At 37.3% G+C, this 24930-nt stretch overlaps 2 protein-coding genes across 8 annotated transcripts in view; one reads left to right on the forward strand and one right to left on the reverse strand.

Annotated features, from left to right (window-relative positions):
- Positions 1–655: 655 nt before the first annotated feature.
- ciz1b (cdkn1a interacting zinc finger protein 1b) lies at positions 656–8619 on the reverse strand. The gene is made up of 16 exons (XM_082169822.1): positions 8556–8619; positions 7612–7832; positions 7301–7395; positions 6821–6984; positions 5702–5813; positions 5477–5543; positions 5226–5314; positions 4958–5019; positions 3824–4003; positions 3621–3745; positions 3098–3191; positions 2868–2981; positions 2666–2791; positions 2513–2585; positions 2303–2424; positions 656–1297 (listed from the first exon to the last, which is right to left on the reverse strand). Exons 2-16 carry the CDS (start codon positions 7791–7793, stop codon positions 719–721), a joined length of 2184 nt encoding a protein of 727 aa, XP_082025948.1. The 5' UTR covers positions 7794–7832; positions 8556–8619; the 3' UTR covers positions 656–718.
- Positions 8620–11866: 3247 nt separating this feature from the next.
- The window catches only part of dnm1b (dynamin 1b), a 68971-nt gene continuing 55907 nt past the window's right edge, over positions 11867–24930 (forward strand). For all 7 annotated transcript variants that reach the window (XR_014206050.1, XR_014206051.1, XM_082169731.1 and 4 more), the window contains exon 1: positions 11867–12232. Coding sequence is in view for 5 of the 7 variants with exons in the window: in XM_082169731.1 (XP_082025857.1) it covers positions 12072–12232 (161 nt within the window). In the remaining 2 variants the exon portion in view is untranslated. The remainder of the gene's footprint in view (positions 12233–24930) is intronic.

Below are 24930 nucleotides of genomic sequence, written 5' to 3' on the forward strand. Positions count from 1 at the left end.
ACTCTCAGGCCAGTGGCGAGACCAGAAATCTTGTTGAAATATGGTGGACCTCTTTTTTTAAATAATAAAACATTATATATTTTATTACTACTTATATGGGTTTAGATATTTTAAAATTCTGATGATTTTTAACAAATTATTTTCACATTTATTTACTTAACAATGAACACAATATCTGTGTGGATTATTATAATATTTTTTTTTTTGCAATTCTGGACATTTCAGTTTTGCTTCCTTTTCTTATCCGTTTCTTATCCTTATCCGTTTGGGATAAACACTCTTTAACCATCACAAACTGTCTGTGACCTTACTTCCTCTGATTCAAGATTCAAATTCATAGACATAAATATATGGCAGCAGGACGGTGTTACAACAAGATTTTAGACATTGACATTAGTTAATACAAGAGTTAACATTAACTAACAATTATCCATACTTTTACAGCATTTATTTCTTTTGGGTATTACATTTTTTTTTTTTTACATTTTACAAATGACAACTGTATTATGAATAAGAATGAACAAATAATTACAATTCAATTAACAAAATTAACCACAGTTAATAAATGTAGTAAACACTGCTGTTCAACAATTATAATATTATTGATAATTATATATAAAACAAAATGCAATGAAAGCAAATAAGAATTACAATATTTCTGAATTTAAATAAACATTTATTATACAATAATTACAAGTGATTTTTATTTTTTTTCCTGTCAGGTTTTCTTATGAGCATGAAAGGTATTTTTTGTTTGGTCTTTGCTGACCGTCTCTTTAACCTCAATTGGTTTTGTAACATTCTCCTCCGAGTTCAACTGTGATACATGACACAAACTGACTGTGGGTGTTGCGTTCACATTTTCTTGCTCTTCTGAATAATGCACAGGGTCAAAGGATGTCTTTTCTTTTTCACCAGACTCTGTTTGCAGTAGTTGAACACTCGAGTCAAGCCTATTGCTTTCTTGGCAGCGTGACTCTTGGCTTGACCTCGAGCCACAATGTGGAGTACATATTAAGTGCTTCATGACCACGCAAGGATTCTTTGGAGCTACAGAGGTTTTTGAGCGTGAAGTCTTGGATTTGTGCGCTCTTTTAGATGGTTTAAGCTTCCTCGGGTGTAAGTGGTCCCTTGAGGAATTGATGTGTGATCTTTTGAGATCTGCTTGGCTGCTGTCAGAAATCATGGTTTTATTGGCGCAGGAAGCAATGAGCTCCAGGCCTCGAGGGTCCGCCGTTGGGCTACTACATGAGGCATCACTCTCACAGTTCTTCTGCATCTTCGGGGTGTTGTGCTTCTGAAAATCAAATATACAATAAGTATTTTGCATTGCATTAGCCCTATTAACAGTTTATAAACTTTTCTTTTTGTTTTTTGTTTGACAAAAGAAGTCCCTCCTTACGTTATTTACACAGACATGTTAGTCAGTAGTGAATGTACCAATGCAGACTGGCTAATTCACCCTCTCTTATTGGGAACATCCTATAGATTTTTAGAAAGCGTTATTCAATTTAGAAATAAATTATGGTCTGGTTCTGATTCGTCATGCACAAAGTCACATGTATAGTTGTAGTACTTAAGTAGAAATTTGTACCTTAAGAATATTTTGTTAAGAAATTAATACAAGGATGCATTACACTGAACAAAAGTGACAGTAAAGAGATTTATAATGTTCCAAAATATTTCTATTTCAAATAAATGCTGTTTTTAACTGTTCTATTCCACAAATAACCCTGAAAAATGCACTACGGTTTGCACAAAAATATTAAGCACAACTGTTTTCAACATTGATAATAATAATAATAAATGTTTATTGAGCATATTAGATATAGCATGTTGATTTCTAAAGGAGCATGTGACACTGAAGACTGGAGTAATGGCTTACTGTATTTTGTAACGCAAACTTTTCAACTGTAGTGCAAGCATAAAAAAAAAAAAAAAAGGCGGGCAGCACAGTGGCTCAGTAGGAAGCAGGTTCCCAGTTTGAGTCCCGGCTGAGCCAGGAGGTCTTTCTGTGTGGAGTTCTGTGTGGAGTTTACATGGAGTCCCAAGCCATGTAATGGGGATGGTTGGGGAAAGACCTAGCGACCTAACCCCGGAAAAATCATCGGCAAGAAAATTCATGAACAGTCTCTCGCGTATGGCAAGAGATGGCCCATAGGATCACCAAGAGTCTGATACGACTGAAATTGTTAATGAATGAATGAATGTAGTATCATTGATTTCAGATTTGCCCACCTCTTAAATGCCACGCACATTAAGGAAAAACTGCATATACAACTGGTTCCGTAATTTTCCTTACCTGCAAGTTCTGGAAGTGCATAAGAGACCTGCAGTGAGTTTCCCGTGCAGAGGACTCAAAGTGGAAGAATTTATGACAGAGCTTACAGAGGAAACCAGCGACAGGCACCACAAAACTAGTGCCTGAGAGTCAGAAAGCAGTCAGAACTGTTAAGTTACTCAGAAACTGTTCTTTGACAATCTAGAGATGTGGTTGAAGCTGATGACTCACCATATTGTGTGTCTGGATCATATGTCTCATTATCAGTCGTATCTTCAAGAGCAATCTCCCTATGAGCAGGATGCTGTGAAACAAATTCAAGTAAAAACTCAAGAGTACCAAAAGAAACAAATTTAGAAGAGCACATAAAGTCATGCAACAAACCCTCTCAAACAGTGCAACCTCTTCTTCATTTCTATCCTCCTCATAATCGTCTTCCCCTTCAAAGCAGCCAATAGCATCCACAGTTATGAGCTCCTCCATAATCTCTGGGCCGCCCTCGTTTCTTAACTGTAACAATTGAGAAAAGTCTTATTGATGTCATTCAAAGCATTTTATATTCAAATATCTACACAAATACACAAACCTCCTCAACCCTCTGTTTGTGCTCAGGAGACTTCATATGCTCAACAAACTTGCGAGGAGTCCTAAAGTGGCGCTCACACAGGGTACAGAAAGGTCTAGAAGACACTTTTGACATCTAATGAGGAGACAAGACAGCATTTGTACACAGTCAGTGGTTTAAACTTTACTCCTGGATATTATTAGCAGTGATTATGGTGAGATTTGATTTGTTAATGTTAATGTTAAGGTCACCTTGTGTTTCTTTGTTCGTCTGTGCTCAATGAGGTCACCAGAAAAACGACACTGACAGGTAGGACACCAGCGCTGATGACCCATCCTCCTCTCTCTGTTACAGAACAAAAAACAATCATCTTCTGAAATAGTGTTATTCTCTCATTTTCCTTAAACAATACCTGCAATTAAGCCATACTCGATAATCTGAAGGTCCGATTTTTTAAAAAAGGAATTAACTTTTATTCAGGATGCATTAAACCAATAAAGACTATTGCAAAAAAAAAAACCATTATTTTTTAATCTTCTTTTGATCGAATATTTAGTATAAAATAGTATGATCTTTTAAAAAATGTACGAACACAAAGATTACAATTCTGTGAACTTGGCATTTTCTTTTTTTCTCTCGGCTCTCTCAGACTGTCATTGACTCGACAATAGTTCTGACGTTGACACAGAGTAACAGTGTTCATTCACTCTTATGAGTAAGTCAACTTATTAAAAATACACCCTACACCTTTAAAATATGGAGAGCATCGCTTACCTGTTTGTTCTCTGCAGGGACTCCTGGGTTTGAGGTAACAGTGTGGCCAGACAGGTATTACTCACATGCTGGATTTCCATCATACGTTGCTGATGATCTAAACTGATCATGTGAGTCTGGAAGCCCTGCAGAGGTCAAACAACTTCACTTAAACGCCATGATCAACTGACTCCTCTCCTCGTTTACGTACAGTCAAGTCTTACTTGCTGGTCAGGACAGGTGATGTTGCAAATGTAACAGGTGAATTTGACTGTGTGTTTGCTTCTCTCTTTCTCGCCATCATGGCCTGAACCTGCTGCCATCTCCTCAGGTGAAGTGCTGAAGGCTCGACTCTCACTGCTACGCTGGATAGTCACCTTCAGAGACGTACCAACACCCTGCACCTGAACGACACAGCGCTTATTAAACGAGTATTCCAGGTTCAATACAATATAAGCTTTTGTTGATTAAGTGTCAGAATTGTTCTTTTGAGGTGGAGCTCTTTTCAAGGCAGATTCATTTCTTGTTATGATATAACGCCTATGGGTGGAGCATCATGATTTACAGATAGTTACATAATGCCCCTTTCTGATAAACTGGATTACAACGTTTACAAGGTCATGAGAGAAACTGAAAGACTGCATACAGCTTTGCACAGACACAATTGGTAAGTGAATATAACATTAGTCTTGTGCTAACACATACACTAACATTCAAAAGTTTGCAGATAAAAAAAAAAAAAATAAAAAAATAAATAAATAATGTATTCAGCAAGGATACATTCAATTGATAAAACCTATTTCAAATAAATGAAGTTCTTTTGAACTTTCCAGTCATCAAATATTTTTTTTAATCAGTTTTCATATAAAGCAGCAAATCTGTTTTCAAGACTGATAAGACATGTTTCTCGCGCACCAAATCAGCACATCAGAATTCATTTCTGAAGGATCATGTGACACTGAAGACTGGAGTAATGATGCTGGAAATTCAGCTTTGCCATCAAAGGAATAATCATCTTTTATAACATATTAAAATATTTAATTAAAATTATATTAAAATGATTTTGAACTTTAATTATACTCTTTACTGTATTTTTGATCAAATAAATTCAACTTTGCATTTAAAACGTGTGTATAATGTCTCTTGAGCTGCACAATATGACATGCATTACTATATATGTGTCTTTTGTTTATACAAACCGATGTTCATCTGAAAGCATTAAGTGTAAAATTATTATTGTAAAAAAAAATGTATTCAGTGCATTTTGTATTCAGTTGCATTAATTGAGATGTACTGATGTTATTGGGAATGTCCAGAGGTAAAGATGGAAATATATTACTGATGCTGTGATACTGCACCTCTGCTGCTCTGTTCTGATCAACACTGTCTTCTTCAAGTTGTGCAGAACCGTTATCATCCTCTGCATCATTTAGAGGGGAAATAAAAGTATGTTCAACATTTAACCATGACTCAGTAGTATATAATATGTTAAAGTTGCAGATGAAGAGTTCGATAACAGTATAACTGAAAAGTAAAAAAAGAGAGTGGCATTTTTTCAGTGGATTTGTAGTTTGCCTTAGGCTAAAGAGACAAATACAGCAAGCCACACACACAGTCACTAAATACCTTCATGGTCTGAAACACTTGCAGAGTTTGATCTTGGTGTCTGCTGTATCCTATCTCCTTTTCCAGACTCTTCCCCCAGTGCAACTGGTCTGTTCAAAATAGGCAGTGAAGTTTTGTGAGTATGTTACATGAAACATAAAAAAAGCCTCATTCATTTTAGTCACTCTGCAGTGATATTACATTGATTAACAGCATGACATCAATATGCCAAACCAAACCACTTTTAACAATAACAGTAAAATCAAGATTACCTCTGACCTCTGTGCTTTTTCAAAGGGGGCTCTGCTTGTTCTGGGACAGCAGAATTCATTTGTCCAACTGTACCATTGGGTTTATTTAGGGCATGAGAAAGAACATACAATTTATGTATTGTGGATCTTAACATATAATTTGACAACAGATTTTATAATAAATGCACAACTGGTTAATAGTCTACTGTAAGTAGAGGGTCTCCTCAAGCATTAATGTGTACTCACCCATTTTTCCGATGTCTGAATCAGTGTTCATTTTTCTCATCTGTCCATGACTTTTCCCAGCTATGTTTAGCACATTCTCCTTCTTTCTGTCTAGGCTCTGCACTGTAGGCTCCTTAAATAACAAAATAAATGTGAAACACGTTCAATGCTCCTTCATATCAGTCGACCCAAGTAAACAATCCAAAAATAGAGCATGCTTTATAATTCAATACGCATTAAAGACCAGTTCACACCAAGAACATAATGTAAAAGCCATTTATGACAAAAGGTCATGAATACAAGATACAATTTAATTAAGAATTCATCTTCTTCAATGAAAACCCATCTGAAAATTGAACTAATGCCATCCGACAACAATTTCTTAAAATATAAGCCATGACGTGATAATACAAATTTTATTCACAGTAATACAGTGATATAGATGGATACAAAAAAAGAGTGGCATGTATATTAAATATATAGTGGCATGTATATTCAATATATAAAATGACAACAATACAGGTGTTTTTTTATGTAAAAGGATGCAAGGTAAATAAAATAATATATTATAAATATAATATAATTTATAATATAAAAAATATTAAATTAATTCCCATTTTGCCGTTTGTTTCCTGTGCCTGAATAGTGTCAGTGATTTATATGCTCACAGATGTACATGCAGGACACATGACCTGAAAGCAATTATATAAAAATATATATATAATAAAAAAAAATATATAATTTCAGTGTGAATAAGTCCATAGGATTACACTATTTCAATTCAGCAAATTCTGAACCTTGGTGTGAGTAGGTCTTAAAGTGATAGTTCACCCCTAAATCATCACTTACCCTCATATTATTCTAAAACTGTATGACTTTTTTTCTTTTGTGGAACATGTTTTTTGGGGGTTTTTTGGTCCATACAATGAAAGTCAATGGTAACCAAAACTATTTGGTTACCAACATTTTTCAAAATATCTTCTTTTGTGTTCATCAGGAAGAAATAAACGTCATACATATTTGGAATGACATGAGGATAAGTAAATGACAGAATTTTCATTTTTGGGTGAACTAACCCTTTAAAAGATGTTAATATGTCCCTATTCGTGTAAATCTATGTTAATGAGGAAAGACAGTTACCCTACTGATGTGTGATCCACATGGGTGGGGACAACGATCAGCCGCAAAGTTCATGCAGAGGTGTCTAACTGGAACGCCTACAGGAGGAGGCCCAAGAATAGACTGCCTGACCCCTCCCTCTAGAAAAGCTCTTGACACCAGCTTGGTGTGACTGAAAGACACATCTATAATGATTCAGAAAAGGGAAAAGACACAGAATATGAGATATTATATGAGGTTATACACAGGGGTTTGTTAACCAACAAATGGATATTGATATAAAAGTTAAATCTAACACATATTCCCCTGGTTTCACAGACAAGGCTTAAGGCTAGTCCCAGACTAAAATGCATGTTTGAGCTGTCTCAAGATGCACTAAAGTAATGTTTTTTCTAAGGCACATTCATAAAAACTACTTAAACGCCCTAATTGATCTAAGCCCTGTTTGTGAAACCAGTCCATAGTATAACAGCAGCACACAGGATGAGGTGGACCTTTTACCTGGCATTGTGTGCATGAGCCCGCACTGTTGCAGCATGGGATTATGGCATGGTCTGATTGAAGCAAGAATGGGAGAAGCATTTGGTGCTGGTGGTCTGTTACACAGGTATTTGGAGAAAGACAATCAAATGACAAGGCAATTATTTGTCTTTGATTATTTGTTTTACAGTTGATGCACATTCATTAAAAAAGCATAAATCCAGGCAATCATTTAAAGCTTTTTAAAGAGATGGCAGTTACAAAAGGCAATCTGATAATAATTGTCTGCATGTATCATGTAGTTAAATATTCCACCAAATATGAGCCCTTACCGTCTTCCAGAATGCACATGCGACTGCTGAGGAAAACGACAATCAGGAGAATAAGGGAGTGAAGCAACTGGTGCTCCTTGTTTGTGAGGATCTACCTGAGCTGTTCCAGCCATCTTTTGCATGTGCCTCTGCTGCTGCTGCTTACATTTCTTGAGCTGCTGCTTCTGCTTGATTTTCAGCATTCTTAATGCTAAGATGTACAGTTCAATGATCCCAGGTGCCTATTTAAAACAGGGCATGCAAACCATTCAATTTATATTTATCCAAAGCAACTTGCTTATTAGGAACATCACTAGTAAACTACCCGTAAATCATCCACACGTCTAAAACAATAGTATTACCAAAGTATACTATTGTTTTAGACATGTGCATGGGTAGTTTGCTAGTGATGTTCCAAATAAGTTATATAACACACACTATGAACAAATAGCCTAACTGTTTTCAGCACAATATAATGATTTCTGAAGGATCATGTGACACTGAAGAGCAGAGTAATGATGCTGAAAATTCAGGAATAAATTACATTTTAAAATAGACTCAAATAAAAACAGTTATTTTAAGTTACTTCAGGATGGAAATTATTTTCATCCACTGGGTTTTTTAATGTTAGACATTCTGTTAATCTTACAAATTGCAATGGTGTAAATAAATAAGCAGTAATACAGTTTAAGTGGTTAAGCGTGCCGAGAGCATATTTCTATGTTTTCTATGTTTAAAAAAAACAAAAAACATAGATACTTCGTTAAATTAAAACACAAGCATATTCATTTTAAATGTTAAGCCTCAAAAGTGTTGCACTTGCAAATGAATGTAAGAGAGTGCACTGCACCTCCTGACAGCAGCAGAGACAGGTCTAATACTAGCCTGTGAGCTCTGTATAACCTTGCAATGCACAGCACACATTTCACTAAAACAGCCTAATAGAAATGTTCGAAACATCCCACCTTATGATATGAAAGCCTCAGTCCATCAATGTTTATGACTCTTCCTCTGGTGCTGTGGTTTGGAGGTTGCAGACATTTAACGCCAGTGCGCCCTCACCCGGCTCGGAAGAAGAATTTCATTGTCAAGAAAATTTGTATTTGTTTAAAAATGACAAAATTATAAATATTGTGTGTGTGTGTGTGTGTGTGTGTGTGTGTGTGTGTGTGTGTGTGTGTGTGTGTGTGTGTGTGTGTGTGTGTGTGTGTGTGTGTGTGTGTGTGTGTGTGTGTGTGTGTGTGTGTGTGTGTGTGTGTGTGTGTGTGTGTGTGTGTGTGTGTGTGTGTGTGTGTTGCATGTGTACTGACAACCTGTGTGCAATAAAATACATCAGAGAAAATGTAGTAAGCTGACTGATAATACACACAGTCAGCAGGTTGCTATCACAATACACCCTGATGACATAGGCAAACCCATTTAACATTTAATTCCTAAAATTACTAGTATTTATTTTGTTAGGTAGCCTATGAGTACTTTTTCATTTTATTTAAGTACTACCCTACGTCATGGGATAGACAGTGGAGGGATCTTAAAATTCACACCCTTGGTGTAGTTGAGGACCTTGCTTGTTAATAATGCATGTTTGTAAGCTTCCTTATATTTCAGGTTTGAGGTTTTTATAATAATAAAAAAAAAAATTCAACAAACATTATTTTACTCTTAAAGTCAGGATGCAACTGAATAGACTTTTCTTCCCTTTTTCTTCCTTTCTTTCTATCCGAGTGAAACAGATTCTCCAACAAGGAAAACTGTGGGGCAGGACATGATTTTGCCAGTATAATAAATGAAGTATAATAAATTGAAGACCAATAATAAATATAACAATAGGTGCAAGGATGACGTATTTTCGTAGGCCAAAACCCGAAAATGAGTTAGCCTTTTAGCACTTCCAGTTCCAGCTAAAAAAATGAGCTCATGATTTCCTGAAGGTGACATTTTTATTAAGTTTCATGTTGTTATTTCTATTTATTTATTTATTGTATGTTTCATTTATATTTCTTTAGATGTTTTGTGAACTACTTTTAATAGTCTATCTCTGTTTACTGTATCTTAGGCTACTTTATTGCCTTGCTCTTCCTATCCTGTTTTCTTAAGTGTTTTTTCTTGTGATGCATCATGCATGTATCCCCTGTATTTTGACTTCTGCCGATTGTATTCATGCTTCAAAATTAATGAGAAGTTGTGTTCATTTGTGAAGATTATCATTATGAATAAAACGTGATCTTATTTTCTGCAATAATCCAACACTGTAAAAAAAAAAAATTACATCCCCAAGTCAAAATTTTCTAGTGACTGGTCACATCTAAATTTTTCAATTAGTCTGACGTATTATTTCTCATTGAGCCAATGTTAACAGACTATTGTAACAAGAATTACACTTGGGCCAATTAAAAAATTTTGATGTGACCAGTCACTAGAAAATGTTTACTTAGAGAGGTTAGACATTTTTTACAGTGAAAAGCCAATGGAAAAATCCTATTGGGTTTTTGTTGAGGGAACCAGGGTGATGCTAACTTCAGGGTTGGCCTACAAAACCTGCATCCTTTTAAAAAATTTTATCAAAGTTCTGTGATTGACCCTTTTCATGGACTGTGATGATGCGTTTTTACGGTCATCAGCATAGTAAATCTTGCAAAGTTTTATATATTTTCATTTATGTACATTTATAACATTTATGTATTACCATCATCAAAAAAATTAATAAAAAAAGTTAACACTTACGCTGCTGTGAGGGTGTTTCTAATAAAGTGGCTGTGGGAGTGATGGTAAAGTTGACATCTTTCTTTCTTCTGACTGCCTTTATCAATCTCTCTCTAGATCTTTTTGAAAGTTGTGAAAACACGGTTGTTGAGTTTTTCTTTTGCTATTTCAGCAAATGGGACTACAAAAAATATATATTTTATGTATTCTCTTATTCACCGCTGTAGAATTTTACCCAACTATGACGACTTCCGCTTCTGTGAAACCTGGAAATTGATGCAAGTTGACTTTTCTGTAAAACCAAAACCGCTTTTGTAAACACCTCTCAAGAGAACATGTGGCTTGAAAATGCTACTTTAAAATGCTCTATCACTGGTGCTGTTTTATTTTTAGTGCAAAAATTCTTTCTGAAAAATAAAATAAAAAATAATAACTTTGTTTTAAGGCACTTATATTTATGAATATATCATTTCCCCCAAATATTCTACTATGTCCCAGATAGCAGACCAACACTGAATCAACATTGAATCAATGTGAATTAACCAAAAGATCATTGAATCAATGTTCAAAATTCAACATTGATTTTTCATCAGGTTTGCACCCTGAAATAATGTTATTTCAACGATAAAAAATAGATCAAGATGGACATAAAATAAATATTTTTTCAACCTTAATTAAATCACTTATTTAACACTGAATCAACACAGAAACAATATCAAATCAATCTTTCTTTATGTACAGCAGGATTCTATGCCATTTAATTGTCTGTTTTTACTCCTAAAAAATGTAGGGATGCAATTAATATGGTTTTGGATCAAAAAGTCTCTCAAAGTAAACAACTTTAAACCTACAGTTTATGCAAATGTCTTTATTTATGACCCCACACTGTTTGGACAGGAATCAACACCACATTCACGTACATCTTCCATTATTATACCAAAAGTTATGTAATTTTTTGAAAATGAAGAAATTTAATTTATTGTAATTTTAAGCCACTCATATCAAACCAAAAGGTTCTACTAATTATACAGTCAAAAAACAAATGCACTCTTGTTTCAATTTCAGAATCACAAAAAGTGCAGTTATTGTGATCCAAATTAAGGATGGGTAGATGTCGTTAAAAGTTTTAAAGTGTAGCCTACTTCCTTAGTTTTGGGAGGTATAGGAAAGGAAAGATCCATAGTTCTTAATTTATTAATATAGCTCTTGGGAAAAATTTGAGTCACATTATTTCGACTAGCTTGATTTGGAAATGTGTCTTGGGTTAATAAAGTTCTTATTAATTTGTTTGGAAACTAGGCCTACTCATGACCAAATCAAGTCCATTTATTTTTAAAGATGGTATATGAAGAGCTTCAGTTACATTGGGCGCTGTATATCTTACCAACAGAGGAAAGGCCTTTGGAATACAATTCAAAACCTTATGATATTGCTTATAATCACATTGAAAATTATACTTTTCACAGAAAGTCCGGTGAAATTATCACAAACATTGGAACGATATAATTTCAGCATGCAATGCGCCCCCAGTGGCTGGAGACGGTATCGCAGTATCCAGCGCTTCATCACCGCATCACTCCCGCAGACAGTAGTGAAAAGAACAGGCAGGGAGCAGCGCGTAGAGAGGACGTCCATTCGCCAAGGTGCCTGGAAAATTAAAGGAAACGCATCAAAGGACAGCTTTTAGATATTGCGAGGCCTGCAAATGAGGTCTCAGTTCATGGTCAATTACACCATTTTAGTCACTGTGAAATAGAGTCTATTATTTATCTCACACGATGGGCAATCGGGGAATGGAGGACTTGATTCCTCTGGTAAACAGACTGCAGGATGCTTTCTCTGCCATCGGACAAAATGCCAACATGGACCTTCCTCAGATCGCGGTGGTCGGTGGCCAGAGTGCTGGGAAAAGCTCGGTATTGGAGAACTTCGTTGGGAAGTAAGTGACTGATGACATATATGGACAGCATCACTCTACATCCATCGTGACATCCACTATCCCTGTATCATTAATTGCTCTTGAACGGGACACAAGCATTTGCAGTTATCACTAAGGCTATAATGCATGTGCACCAAAACCAATGTTATAATAATATAGAGAGAATATTATGAATGACAGTGAGGAGCTCATCTGTTTTTAGGCAGGTTACGCTTATAAAACAGGAGAATTTGTTATACATTGATGCTTAACTGACTAAATACATTTATTTGACCATGATTTACTTAATGTAAAACTTAATGTAAAACATGCAAACTTAACTCAGCCTCTCGACATGGACAACATCTTTTGGCAGCAGCCTCGTGAAGGAGAGTGACATGAATGATGCTCATGGCTGACGTGTGTGTCCTCGCGAGGCCATCATACTAGCGAGCTGCCTATCTTCACCAAACAACAGCATTCTTGGGCATCATATGCGCGAGCGAGCTTATGTATATTAGGAAGAGAAAGGATCTTTGTGTGAAGTATTGTGTAATATTTAAGGTCTAGAGTAACAGCTAATTACGTATACCTCAGATAATGTTATTATGTTTCCATTTGATTTTCATGGTTTGGTTGAAGATAAACACAAGATATAAAGGCATTCAGAGGCCGCTGTGATAAAAGGGACCTAAGTCCACGGTTTAATGTTCACTGGTCGCTCGTATCGGGTACCAGAGGGTCAAATGTGAGCCACAGGGCCTATCTTCCCTGCTTTTTGTTTTCTGTTCACCCTAGTCCTTAGTCAAAATCTTTGAGGAATGCTGATGGAATTTTGTGCATAAATTGGAACCAAATAACAATCCTTTAAAGTTATAGTTCACCCTGACATCGTTTACAAACCACCATGTTGTTCTAAACTTGTGATGATTGCATTTCTTTCTTTTCTTTATACAATGAAAGTGAATGGTGACTGAAGCTGTCATTCTTCCTTTTGTGTTCCATGGAAGAAAGTCATACAGAACAACATTAGGCTGAGTATGCCAGGGTTTGGTGAAGGATGAGGATGAGGACTCATGCAGAGCACTGGGCTTTTTATTAATAACAATAAAACAAAAACAAACAAAATCTACCCCGTGGGGGAAAACAAGACAGGCAGAGAGACATGGCAGGATAATGACACATGAGGGTACCTTAGGCCCTGTTTACACCTGGCATTAAGATGCGTTTTGGTCAATCAGATCACAAGTAGATGAGGGAGACACATACCCGTTTAAACCTGCTGTTTTAATTCATCTCTTTTGTCCCCTTTCAACCACTTCTGTACTGATTTCTTTGAGGAGAGGGTAAATGTATGTTTTCTTTCGATCTAATGGACAAAATAAGCTCGCACAATTTACATATGAATGCGAAAGGAGACGATAAAACAAACATACGGAGAGCAGCAGCTCTCATGTTTCTCAAGACCATGGAATGGGGAGAGTGCTTGGTACGATTTTCATCTTACCAAATTTGGGTCTTTAGCCGACAAAGTTTAAATCCCGTCAGCAGGCGGAGAGAAAGTGTGTTTTTTTTGTGGTTTCTTAAACAAATTCGACCACATGAGCGTTTACACAACGAAATCAATCCGACCGAATGCATTTTTGACTACTTCTGGAAGTGGTTGAAAGTGGACAAGCTCAAAACATTTTAGACCCCATTTACACCTGTATTTAGCATTCTCCACTTGGGATGCAAATGACCAAAACGCATCTTAATACCAGGGGTACACAGAGGACAGGTGGGGAAAGTTAACCAATAATCAGATGTGCAGGGTTAAGACAATAAATAGACAGGAGAGCAAATGGCATAAATAAACAAAAATGAAAACAAACCAGCACTCACAAAACACACGGGACAAGATCCAACGGCGAGTGAATAAACACACAATGCGCTCACACGAGAGACAACTCATGTCAACGCTCACACAAAGAAAAGACAATACAGGAGTGTCAGGGCTCTGTCACAAAACCAAGAATAAACCAGGCTGAAGTGACAGAACCCTGACAGAGTAAGACCTAAATTATGACAAAATTTGAATTGTATGTGAACTGTTTCTTTATAGGATTGTTTAAGATTAAAATTGTGTTAAATTGAAATTGCTATTTTTCATAATTAAGCATAATGTTGCTGGTATGTAAATAAATAAATAAACGTTCAAAAGTTTGGGGCCTGTAAGATTTTTTAAATCTTTCACCAATGCTGCAATTTATTTGAGCAAAAATGTAATAAAAGAGTTATATTGTGAAATATTATTACAATTCAAATGAACTGTTTTCTATTTTTTTAATATATTTTCAAATGTAATTTATCCCTATGTTGGAAAAAGCAGAATTTTCAGTCTTCACTGTGACATGATCCTTGGTGCTCAAGAAGCATTTCTTATTAATATCAATTCAGAAAACAGTTGTGCTGCTTAAAATGTTTGTGATACATTTTCAGAATTATTTGATGAATATATAAAAATATATATTTGTAGAAAAGTCTTTACTGTCACATTTAGTCAGTGTAATGAATCCTTGCTGAATAAAAAGTATTAATTCCTTTTAAAAACATAACTTATTGACCCCAAATGAGTATGTTAATATTAGAAGGTTAGTCAGAGAATTGGATTCTTGTTGTCTTATTGCATGTCTTATTCTCTACAAGCCTAAATTTGCCTCACGCTTCTTAAACAGGTTTACTTATTAACATCCTTTATCTCGTAACAGCATAATTATTTTGTGTCTGGCACTTAGCCTGATGAGCTCTGCTTGTTTTCAGGACCAAGGACAGTTCTTTAAAAATATGTGGAGGTGGCTCTGTCTTGATTTAGTTACTATTATGTCATGTCATGAACCAAGAGGCCACACAATTACTTGTACCCTATTGCCTTCTTCTTCTTCTTCTTCTTTAAAAGTGTATGGATGGCCAACCCGATCTCACGGGAAAACGTACAAATTCTACGAGGTGGCTTATTCGTACGAATTCATACGACCTGACTCGTACGAATTAGTAAGATTTTTGCAAAATCGTACATATTTGACGAATTTGCCAATTCGTATGAATTCATACGAATGACCTACCCCTGACCCCGCCCCTAAACCTACCCATCACGTGGGTTTAGACAAATCGTACAAATTCGTACGAGTGAGGTCGTACGAATTAGTACGAATTAGCCAACTTTTTATCATTCGTACAAATTCGTACGAATTGGTCGTGAGATAGCGTTGGGATGGCAGTAGGGTTGGGTGTCGTTAGAATTTTAGCAATTCCATTTCCAATTCTGATTCTGCTTATCAATTCCAATTCTTATCGATTCCCAGTTTCGATTCCGATATGGTAAAAAAAAAAAAGGAATAAATTGAAGTCAAACATTTAGATATTAAACACATTTATTCTTTTTTTTTTTGTGCAAAACATTCTGTTGCAGCTGAATACCATAAAATAAATAAATAAAAATAATAAAAAATCAGCAGCAACTAACTAATATGCTAGATTAACTAATATAAATTCCAAACATTTTCAGTAATACAATAACAATAAATAGGCAAATTAGCAATAGCACAAATAAATACAACTTAAAGTTCAGATAGAAAGTTGAAATGAAATAGAAATTGTTTGTAACATTATACATGTCTTTACTGTCATTTTCTATCAATTAAATAAATCTTTGCTGAATAAAAGCATGGCTGAACATATGGACGTTGTGGCGTAGTGTAGTGTCTCACAGAGTCCAGAAATAGATTCCAGAAATGTGTGTTGACAGTTGACAGATTCAGTTTGTCTGATGGAGACACACAGGCAAAACCGGGCCGTGGCAACGCGACACAGTGTCTCATTCCCCTCTCAGAGAACCAAGTTACATATGTAACCAGAGACGTATTGACGATAACCATGATATTTCAAATGAATAGGACAGGCATGATAATATTATACGCTGGTTGCCATTTGTCATAAAACACTAGCAGTCACAGCACGCAGTCGTCGGATATGTCAGACGAGACACTCTACTCGCACTCAAAGTTATCCTGCCAGTGTGGAAGTTTATTGAATTCCACGAAAATGTAGCCTACTCATTAATTAGCCCAGTCTGCAGGATTTGACGATCAACAGAGAGAGCAAAAGGGGGCAAAACCAACCTCTTCACCCACCTCCGCCGCCGTTATCTTTCAGATTTGGCCACTGTACAGAGAGTAAGTTGCCATTATTTTGCTAGTCCTGAAACAGGAAATGTTACATTAACCTGTTAACTGCTGACACCTTTCTGTGTGTTATTTTATTTACATCCCCCTGGCTTTAATCTAAAAGTGTGCTCATTTGGATAGAAACATGGATTATCCTACATTTACTTCAAATATCTTTAGAAAGCAGGCTTTTTTTATTCTTTTTTTAAACCCCAAATAGGATGATGTGAGCAGTATGGAGTGCTAAACTCTCACATTGAATTAATGTTTCATTCATTGTCGATGCTCAAGGGTGCCCTTGCACAGTTAGTCCACAAGTGAAACTCATTAGTAATAGGGTCTTTTCATAAAGATAATGTATACTAATATTGCAATGCCAATCAACATAGCCTTTATCACTGTATATAGTACTATAAAATATAATTTCTTTTTCATTTCTACTTGACTGCATTATTTATTTTACATTTTTTCAGAATTTCTGTAGATATCGCGATACATAGTCTATTCTTTTGGCCACGATAATCGTGTATCAGAAAAATCTGATATCATGACAGCCCTTGTTAACACTATGGGAACTTACATACCAACTCCGCCACTCCCTGGGAAGAGCCTGCCAACAAGGGACGTTTGTTGAGTGCCGACTCTGACTTGGATCAACCCTGAAGGACTCGAGAACCTAGGATTGAATCAGTTTCTAATCTATAAAACCTGATAAATGTGTGTGGAGAGGACCAACCTGCTGCAGCACATACTGTACATCATGAAGTATTATACCCCTAGCAAGTGCCTTGGAAGAGGCCATACTTCTAGTGGAGTGAGCCCTGACCTCTAGAGGCAAAGCCATACCACACGCCTCGTAGAGAGGGTGATAGCATCAGTGATCCAATGCGAGATGCGCTGCTCGATGACCGCATTTCAAAGGCTGTTCGGCCATCGAGAACCGCACCCCAGCCTGTGAGAGAGGCATCCGTCACACGCCCCTAGTTCCAGGCCTCTGTTGAGGAATCCTGCTGTCTTTCAAAGCTGAAGAGCACGATGTCCACTGTCGTGGCTTTTACGACACTGGAAGGATGATTCAGAGGATGGAAACCTCTGCTCTTGAGTCAGAATTGACGAGGTCTTATGTGCAGTAGACCCAAAGGAATAATTTTGAATTAGCAGAACGGAAAGCTGTTGGACTAGCTTGACGTCTCTAGCAGTGGTTAGGATTGAATCTACACGTGCAGGAGACAGATGTGCCTGTATCGTGGTCGAATCCCCAAAAAAGTGGTTCCCTAAAAAAGTGGTTTCTTTGTTTTAGAGAAAGCACACTCTTTTCTTGAGATTCAAGCTGAGCCCCAAATGCTTCATGAGCATGCACAACATCTCAATGTCGTGCCACTAGCTCTTCCGACTGGGCTAATACCAATCAGTCATCGATATAGTTGAGTACACGGATGCCCTGTGGTCACAGAGCATCCGTGCAGATTGCTCCTGTCTGCCTCGCTGCCTGCTGTGAGTGTGTTTGCTTCGGTGCTGTAAGCTCCGTCTTAGCCTCGTATTTCCTTGTTTTGAACCATCATTTACTACAATTTCTAGTTGTTTATATTACTACTAAATACAGCTTACCCGACCCTGACATCGCTAGCTTCCGTTACTACTAGCACAACACGCTAGTAATTCGCTAGCCTGTTAACGCGCCACCCGTGCGCTCAGCTATTTTTATTTATTTATTTTCTCTCGCGCGCTCGCGTCTTTGAGTTCATAAAAGCTCAGGTGAGTAAGAAACACTCAACAAACACGGTGAGTAATGTCTTGTCCTGTTATTATCATGCGTTGCGTCTGAATGCGTTGTTGTTTTTGGAGCTCTATCGATTTGATTTATAATTCTTGATTTTTCTCTCTGCCTCGCTGCCTGCTGTGAGTGTGTTTGCTTCGGTGCTGTAAGCTCCGTCTTAGCCTCGTATTTCCTTGTTTTGAACCATCATTTACTACAATTTCTAGTTGTTTATATTACTACTAAATACAGCTTACCCAACCCTGACATCGCTAGCTTCCGTTACTACTAGCACAACACGCTAGTAATTCGCTAGCCTGTTAACGCGCCACCCGTGCGCTCAGCTATTTTTATTTATTTATTTTCTCTCGCGCGCTCGCACCTTTGAGTTCATAAAAGCTCAGGTGAGTAAGAAACACTCAACAAACACGGTGAGTAATGTCTTGTCCTGTTATTATCATGCGTTGCGTCTGAATGCGTTGTTGTTTTTGGAGCTCTATCGATTTAATTTATAATTCTTGATTTTATTCTTGAATTGATTTATTGATTTATAATTATAATATTGATTTATAATTCTTGAGTTATTATCATGCGTTGCGTCTTAATGCGTTGTTGTTTTTGGAGCTCTATCGATTTGATTTATAATTCTTGATTTTTCTCTTTAAACTCGCTTACAACGAACATTTTCTACTTTTCCTCACTGAGAAGCACTACTGCTCAAACCTCATAGTTACAACGCGGACTGTTGAGCAGACGCGTCTCAAGCCTATTAGTGATCCAACGCTGCATACTCTTAAAGGTTACGTCCGTGGATCACGGCTGAACGCGTCTTCTCCACACTCACTTACAAACAAACATTTTATATCCAAGATTATATCCAAGACTTCAGTCATAAATTAGTATTAATATTGATAGCATCACTGGTAGCTTCGTTGCTAACTCACTGTCCATCTGTTAAAATGGCGAAAATATCAGATGTAATTAGTCTACCCTTTGGTGCAGGTGAGGACACATTTGAGCTGCACGCACTGCAGTCTGAGCTGGAAGCTGTTGAGAAACAGATCCACGACCTTTTATTGAGACAGGCCGAGCTGAGAGACCGGTGTTTGGCTCTTGAAACATCACGCGCCGATGCACACAAATCAGTGTTTAACGTTACTAACCCGCTGACTCCGACCGCGTCTACTCCGTGCGTTCCTCAGCATCGGTCGCAATCAGCCATGGTATCGTTCACTCTGGCTCCAACACGCCACCACGAAGCCTGGGTGGTTCCGCAGCGGAAGACGCGAGTCAGGTTTAGACCAAGACTTTCTCCGACCCTCCCGGTTTTCGAGTTATCCACACAAAACCGCTTCTCCCCTCTACGCGAAACAGAACGCGATGCTGTGATCATCGGTGATTCCATCGTTCGGCACGCACACGCTACGTTAGGTAAAAGTAAGGTGCACAGTCACTGCTTTCCTGGTGCTCGTGTTTCTGAAATCGCTGCTCGCGTTCCTGAGATCCTGAACAGTGACGAGCGCGTCGGAACTGTGGTCCTGCACGCGGGAGTGAACGACATCAGGCTGCGCCAGACGGAGATTCTGAAGAAAGACTTCAGGAATCTAATCGACACGGTACGCAGCACATCGCCTGAAACAACGATCATTGTGTCAGGACCGCTTCCCACGTACCGACTAGGGCATGAAAAGTTCAGCAGATTATTTGCGCTAAATGAATGGTTAATGTCATGGTGCAATGAGCAGAAACTGCTCTTTGTAAATAATTGGAATCTGTTTTGGGAGCGTCCTAGGCTTTTCCGTGCTGATGGCTTACACCCAAGCAGATTCGGAGCGGATCTTCTGTCAGATAACATCTCCAAAATGTTAAATACCCTTTGACTAGTAACCAAAAGTCCAAATCATAGTCTCTGCTGCATCAATTCAACTGATATAAATACTAATGTAGAACATTGCATAGAAACCGTGTCTATTCCTCGTTTAGTGAGATCAAATAATAAATCTAATGCAGGATCTAGGAAAAATCTAATTGTTATTAAAACAGAAAATGTTGCTATTAGTAAACAAAAACTATTTCTAAAGCTAGGTCTTCTAAACATTAGATCACTCACACCTAAGGCAGCTATTGTAAATGAAATAGTCACAGATAATAGCTTCGATGTACTTTGCCTTACTGAAACCTGGCTTAAACCAAATGGTTATTTCGGTATTAATGAGTCTACTCCTCCTGGATACTGTTATAAGCATGAGCCCCGTCTGATTGGTCATGGCGGAGGTGTTGCAACCATTTATAGAGATATTCTAAATGTTACTCAGAAAACGGGTTATACGTTTATTTCATTTGAAGTACTTGTACTAAATGTTACGCTCTTAGATGTTAGAAAAACATCCCTATTATCTCTAGCCTTGGCTACCGTATATAGACCGCCAGGGCCTTACGCTGATTTCCTAAAAGAGTTTGCAGATTTTCTCTCAGACCTATTAGTCAATGTCGATAAAGCATTAATTGTTGGAGATTTTAACATACACGTAGATAATCCAAATGATGCGTTAGGAGCTGCGTTTACAGATTTATTAAATTAATTTGGGGTCAAGCAAAACGTCACCGGACCAACACATCGTCTTAATCATACACTCGATTTAATTATATCACATGGAACCGATCCAACTGATATAGATATCATTCCACAAAGTGATGAAGTCACCGATCACTACATGGTAACTTGCATATTACGTACTGCTGTAATATGTCATGCGGCGTTGCGTTATCAACCAGGCAGAACAATCCTCCCATCCACCATAGATAATTTCTCAAATTGCTTATCTAATCTGTCTCAGCTGCCGCCTGAACCCAAACAAACAGATGAACTAGAAGAACTAACTAGCACTATGAGCACCATTCTCTCTAGAACATTGGATGTGGTTGCACCTATTAAATTAAAAAAGGTCAGAGAGAAAAATAAAGCACCATGGTACAACAATACTACGCATGTTCTAAAGAGAGAAACCCGTATTTTAGAGCGTAAATGGAAACAAACTAATTTAGAGGTCTTTAGAATCGCGTGGAAAGACAGTATGTCACGTTATAAAAAGGCCCTAAAAGCGGCCAGGGCTGAGCACCTCCGCAAACTAATAGAAAACAACCAAAACAATACAAGGTTTTTATTTAACACCGTGGCTAGACTAACAAATAAACAGACGTCACCCGAACAAAATATCCCGTTACAGTTCAGTAGTAATGATTTCATGAACTTCTTCACTGAGAAAATAGAAAGCATCAGAACCACAATTGTAAACGTTCAATCTTCAATCGCGCCTTATAATTCAGCTTCAATTATCACCCGGCAAGAACAATTACAGTGCTTTACAACTATAGAACAAAAAGAGTTAAATAAACTTATCACTTCATCTAAAACAACAACATGTTTATTAGATCCTATACCAACTAAACTACTGAAAGAAGTGTTACCTGTAGTGGAAGAGCCTCTCCTCAATATTATTAACTCGTCTTTATCTTTAGGTCATGTTCCAAGAACATTTAAACTGGCAGTTATAAAACCTCTCATTAAGAAACCACAATTAGATCATAATAATCTAGCAAATTATTGACCCATTTCAAATCTTCCATTTATGTCTAAAATATTAGAAAAAGTGGTGTCCGCTCAACTGGGCTCTTTCTTGCAACAAAATGATATCTATGAAAAGTTTCAGTCTGGATTCAGACCGCATCATAGCACTGAAACTGCGCTCGTTAAAATCACAAATGATTTACTTTTAGCTTCTGACCAAGGCTGTATCTCAATACTAGTTTTACTTGATCTTAGTGCTGCGTTCGATTCTATAGATCATACATTACTCTTAGATCGACTACAAAATTATACTGGTGTTCAAGGACAAGCACTAAGCTGGTTCAAATCATACCTATCTGACCGCTACCATTTTGTCTATTTAAATGGAGAAAAATCTATCATAACTCCAGTAAACTATGGAGTGCCGCAGGGATCTGTATTAGGCCCTCTGTTATTTTCAATATATATGATGCCACTTGGAAATATTATAAGGAAACATGGAATTAGTTTCCATTGTTATGCTGATGACACTCAAATATATATTTCATCACGGCCGGATGAAAACGCTAAATTTTCCAAATTGACAGAGTGTGTTAAAGATATAAAAGATTGGATGACGCGTCATTTTCTTTTATTAAATCCAGACAAGACAGAGGTAATACTTATCGGTTCAAAAAACCGCCCACAAAGCCTCGCACAACACAACTTTAACATCATAGGATGTCCTGTTACTTTATCCTCTACTACAGTAAAAGACCTGGGTGTTATACTCGATTGCAACCTGTCTTTTGAAAATCATATTTCATATGTTACAAAAACAGCCTTTTTCCACCTTAGAAACATTGCTAAGCTACGTAATATGCTATCAGTTTCTGATGCAGAAAAGTTAGTTCATGCATTCATGACCTCGAGACTGGATTACTGTAATGCTTTATTAGCTGGTTGTCCTGCATCCTCAATAAACAAGCTACAGTTAGTCCAAAATGCCGCCGCTAGAGTTCTTACGAGATCAAGAAAATATGATCATATAACACCGATTTTATCATCACTGCATTGGTTACCTATAAAGTTCCGTATTAATTACAAGGTATTGCTACTGACTTATAAAGCCCTAAACGGCTTAGCTCCAGTCTATTTAACGGATCTTCTATCACCCTATAATCCATCGCGCTCTTTAAGATCACTAAATTCAAGGCTTTTGGTCATACCTAGGATATCCAGAACCACCAAAGGAGGGAGAGCATTTTCACATTTGGCTCCAAAACTCTGGAATAGTCTTCCTGATACTGTTCGTTGCTCAGACTCGCTCTCCCAGTTTAAAACTAGATTAAAGTCTCATCTCTTCAGCCAGGCATTCATATAATCCTACAGTTCAAACTACAATCCGGCCTCTAGCTCATAAATGCCAGAGGAGAACTGGCCCCCGACTGAGCCTGGGTTCTCCCAAGTTTTTTTTTTCTCCATTAGGTCACCTGATGGAGTTTTAGGACACCATTAGGTCACTTGATGGAGTTTTTCGGTTCCTTGCCACTGTTGCCTTTGGCTTGCTCAGTTGGGGATATTTAATTTAATTTTATCAATCAATAAATTCCTCTTGAAACAAACTTTGTTGTATTATTTTAATTTAATACTGTGAAGCTGCTTTGATACAATCTGTATTGTGAAAAGCGCTATACAAATAAACTTGACTTGACTTGACTTGACAGAGGAGCCAGAGCAGCATCCATGCACCATAGCATCGGTGAACGTTCATGGGGACAGAGCTTGGCCAAAAGGAAGTACTCTATATTAGTAAGCTTTGCCCCTTGAAAGCAAACCTGGGAAACTTCTTGTGTTCTGGCAAGATCTAAATTCGAAAGAATGCGTCCTTTAGATCTATAGTAACAAACCAATTCTTGAATTTGTGGCACTATTAGTTTCACAGTTAACATCCTGAACCTGTATGTCAGAAGAGTACGGTTCAGGCCCTGTATATCTAAAATTGGATGCAAACCCCTATCTTTTATGGGTACTTTAAAATACCAACTGTAAAACCCTGTGTCTCTTTCTGGCAGGGGTACATGCTCTATTACCTCTTTTGCCAGAAGAGTGCACTGTTCGTCTTTGAGGAATACTTTGTCTCGTTCCTGGCACACTTTCGTTACCACCATGCCTTGGAAACGAGGTGGACGGGAGGCAAACTGAACTGGACCAGGCCCGAAGCGTCAGGACTTTTTTTGGCTGCCATCGTGAAGATCAGTTCTCTTAAATCAGATCTACCCTTAGGCAACCTGAACTGCTCGGATCTCCCTGCCCTCCTGTCCTTACGAGGGAGGGCTAGAGAGGGATACGCTTTGGCTGTCAACTTCTTGTACCTCAACTTTGACTCCTGGTCTTCATTGAGCATATTGGTCTCTTTATATGGTCTAACTATACTTTCCCTTATTTGGCGTCACACACTTTCTGTAACTCAACCCTACCACTGGATAGAATAACTCCTGACTGATTTCACAGACACACAACACAATGGAGGATTGCAGACACGTGCTCAAAAAACATATGGCTTCTAAAGACAAATAAGCTGTTTCTGGCATCTATTTATAGAATGGTGAGGCGCTACACTACATCACAACACAACATCCATACATTCAGCCAATAAGATTGCCGTGTTTGGACACATGCTTCAGACAAGCGGAAGCGTTCCTATAGAAAAAACTTGATACATTATCGGCTATAATTGTGTGGGTGTCCAACCACTGTGTGTACTTCGCTGGCTTCTAATGGGGAAAATTTGGTACTGCACCCAAACAAAATCTTACTGAAATCTCATTTTTTGAGATATCAACTTCAAATTTAGAATAACAACTTATTTAGATGTATGGCTTTGAGTTTCTAGTAGATTTTGAGTTTAACATGTTTTATAAAATATATTTTATATACAATTATTTTCATAAATTTAAACCTTAACTTTTTTGTTTTGTTTCACTTTTCAAACTTTTTTTTACCTCAACAATAATCTGCCAAGGGTCTTCTTTAAAATGAAATAAACCTAAGTCTGTTTACTTTTGAAATATCTTCCAAAGAAGAAAATTCTTTCTTTCTTTCTTTATCTATTTATAGAATGAATGTGAATTGGGTGCAATTTTATTTTGACCCTCATTGACTTTCATTGTATGGAAAACAGTTCTTCAAAATAGCTTTGCTTATGTTT

Source organism: Leuciscus leuciscus (assembly GCF_965113295.1).
Source record: "Leuciscus leuciscus genome assembly, chromosome: 5".
Taxonomy (NCBI): Eukaryota; Metazoa; Chordata; class Actinopteri; order Cypriniformes; family Leuciscidae; genus Leuciscus; species Leuciscus leuciscus.

Bases quoted from the DNA above. Each gene is read 5' to 3' on its own strand.
- ciz1b (XM_082169822.1), bottom strand. From the start codon at position 7,793: ATGCTGAAAATCAAGCAGAAGCAGCAGCTCAAGAAATGTAAGCAGCAG. The intron at 7,396-7,611 runs GTAAGGGCTCAT...CCTGTGTAACAG, and splicing joins CATGTGCATTCTGGAAGACG to ACCACCAGCACCAAATGCTT. The intron at 4,004-4,957 runs GTGCAGTATCAC...TGTGTCGTTCAG, and splicing joins ATCAGAACAGAGCAGCAGAG to GTGCAGGGTGTTGGTACGTC.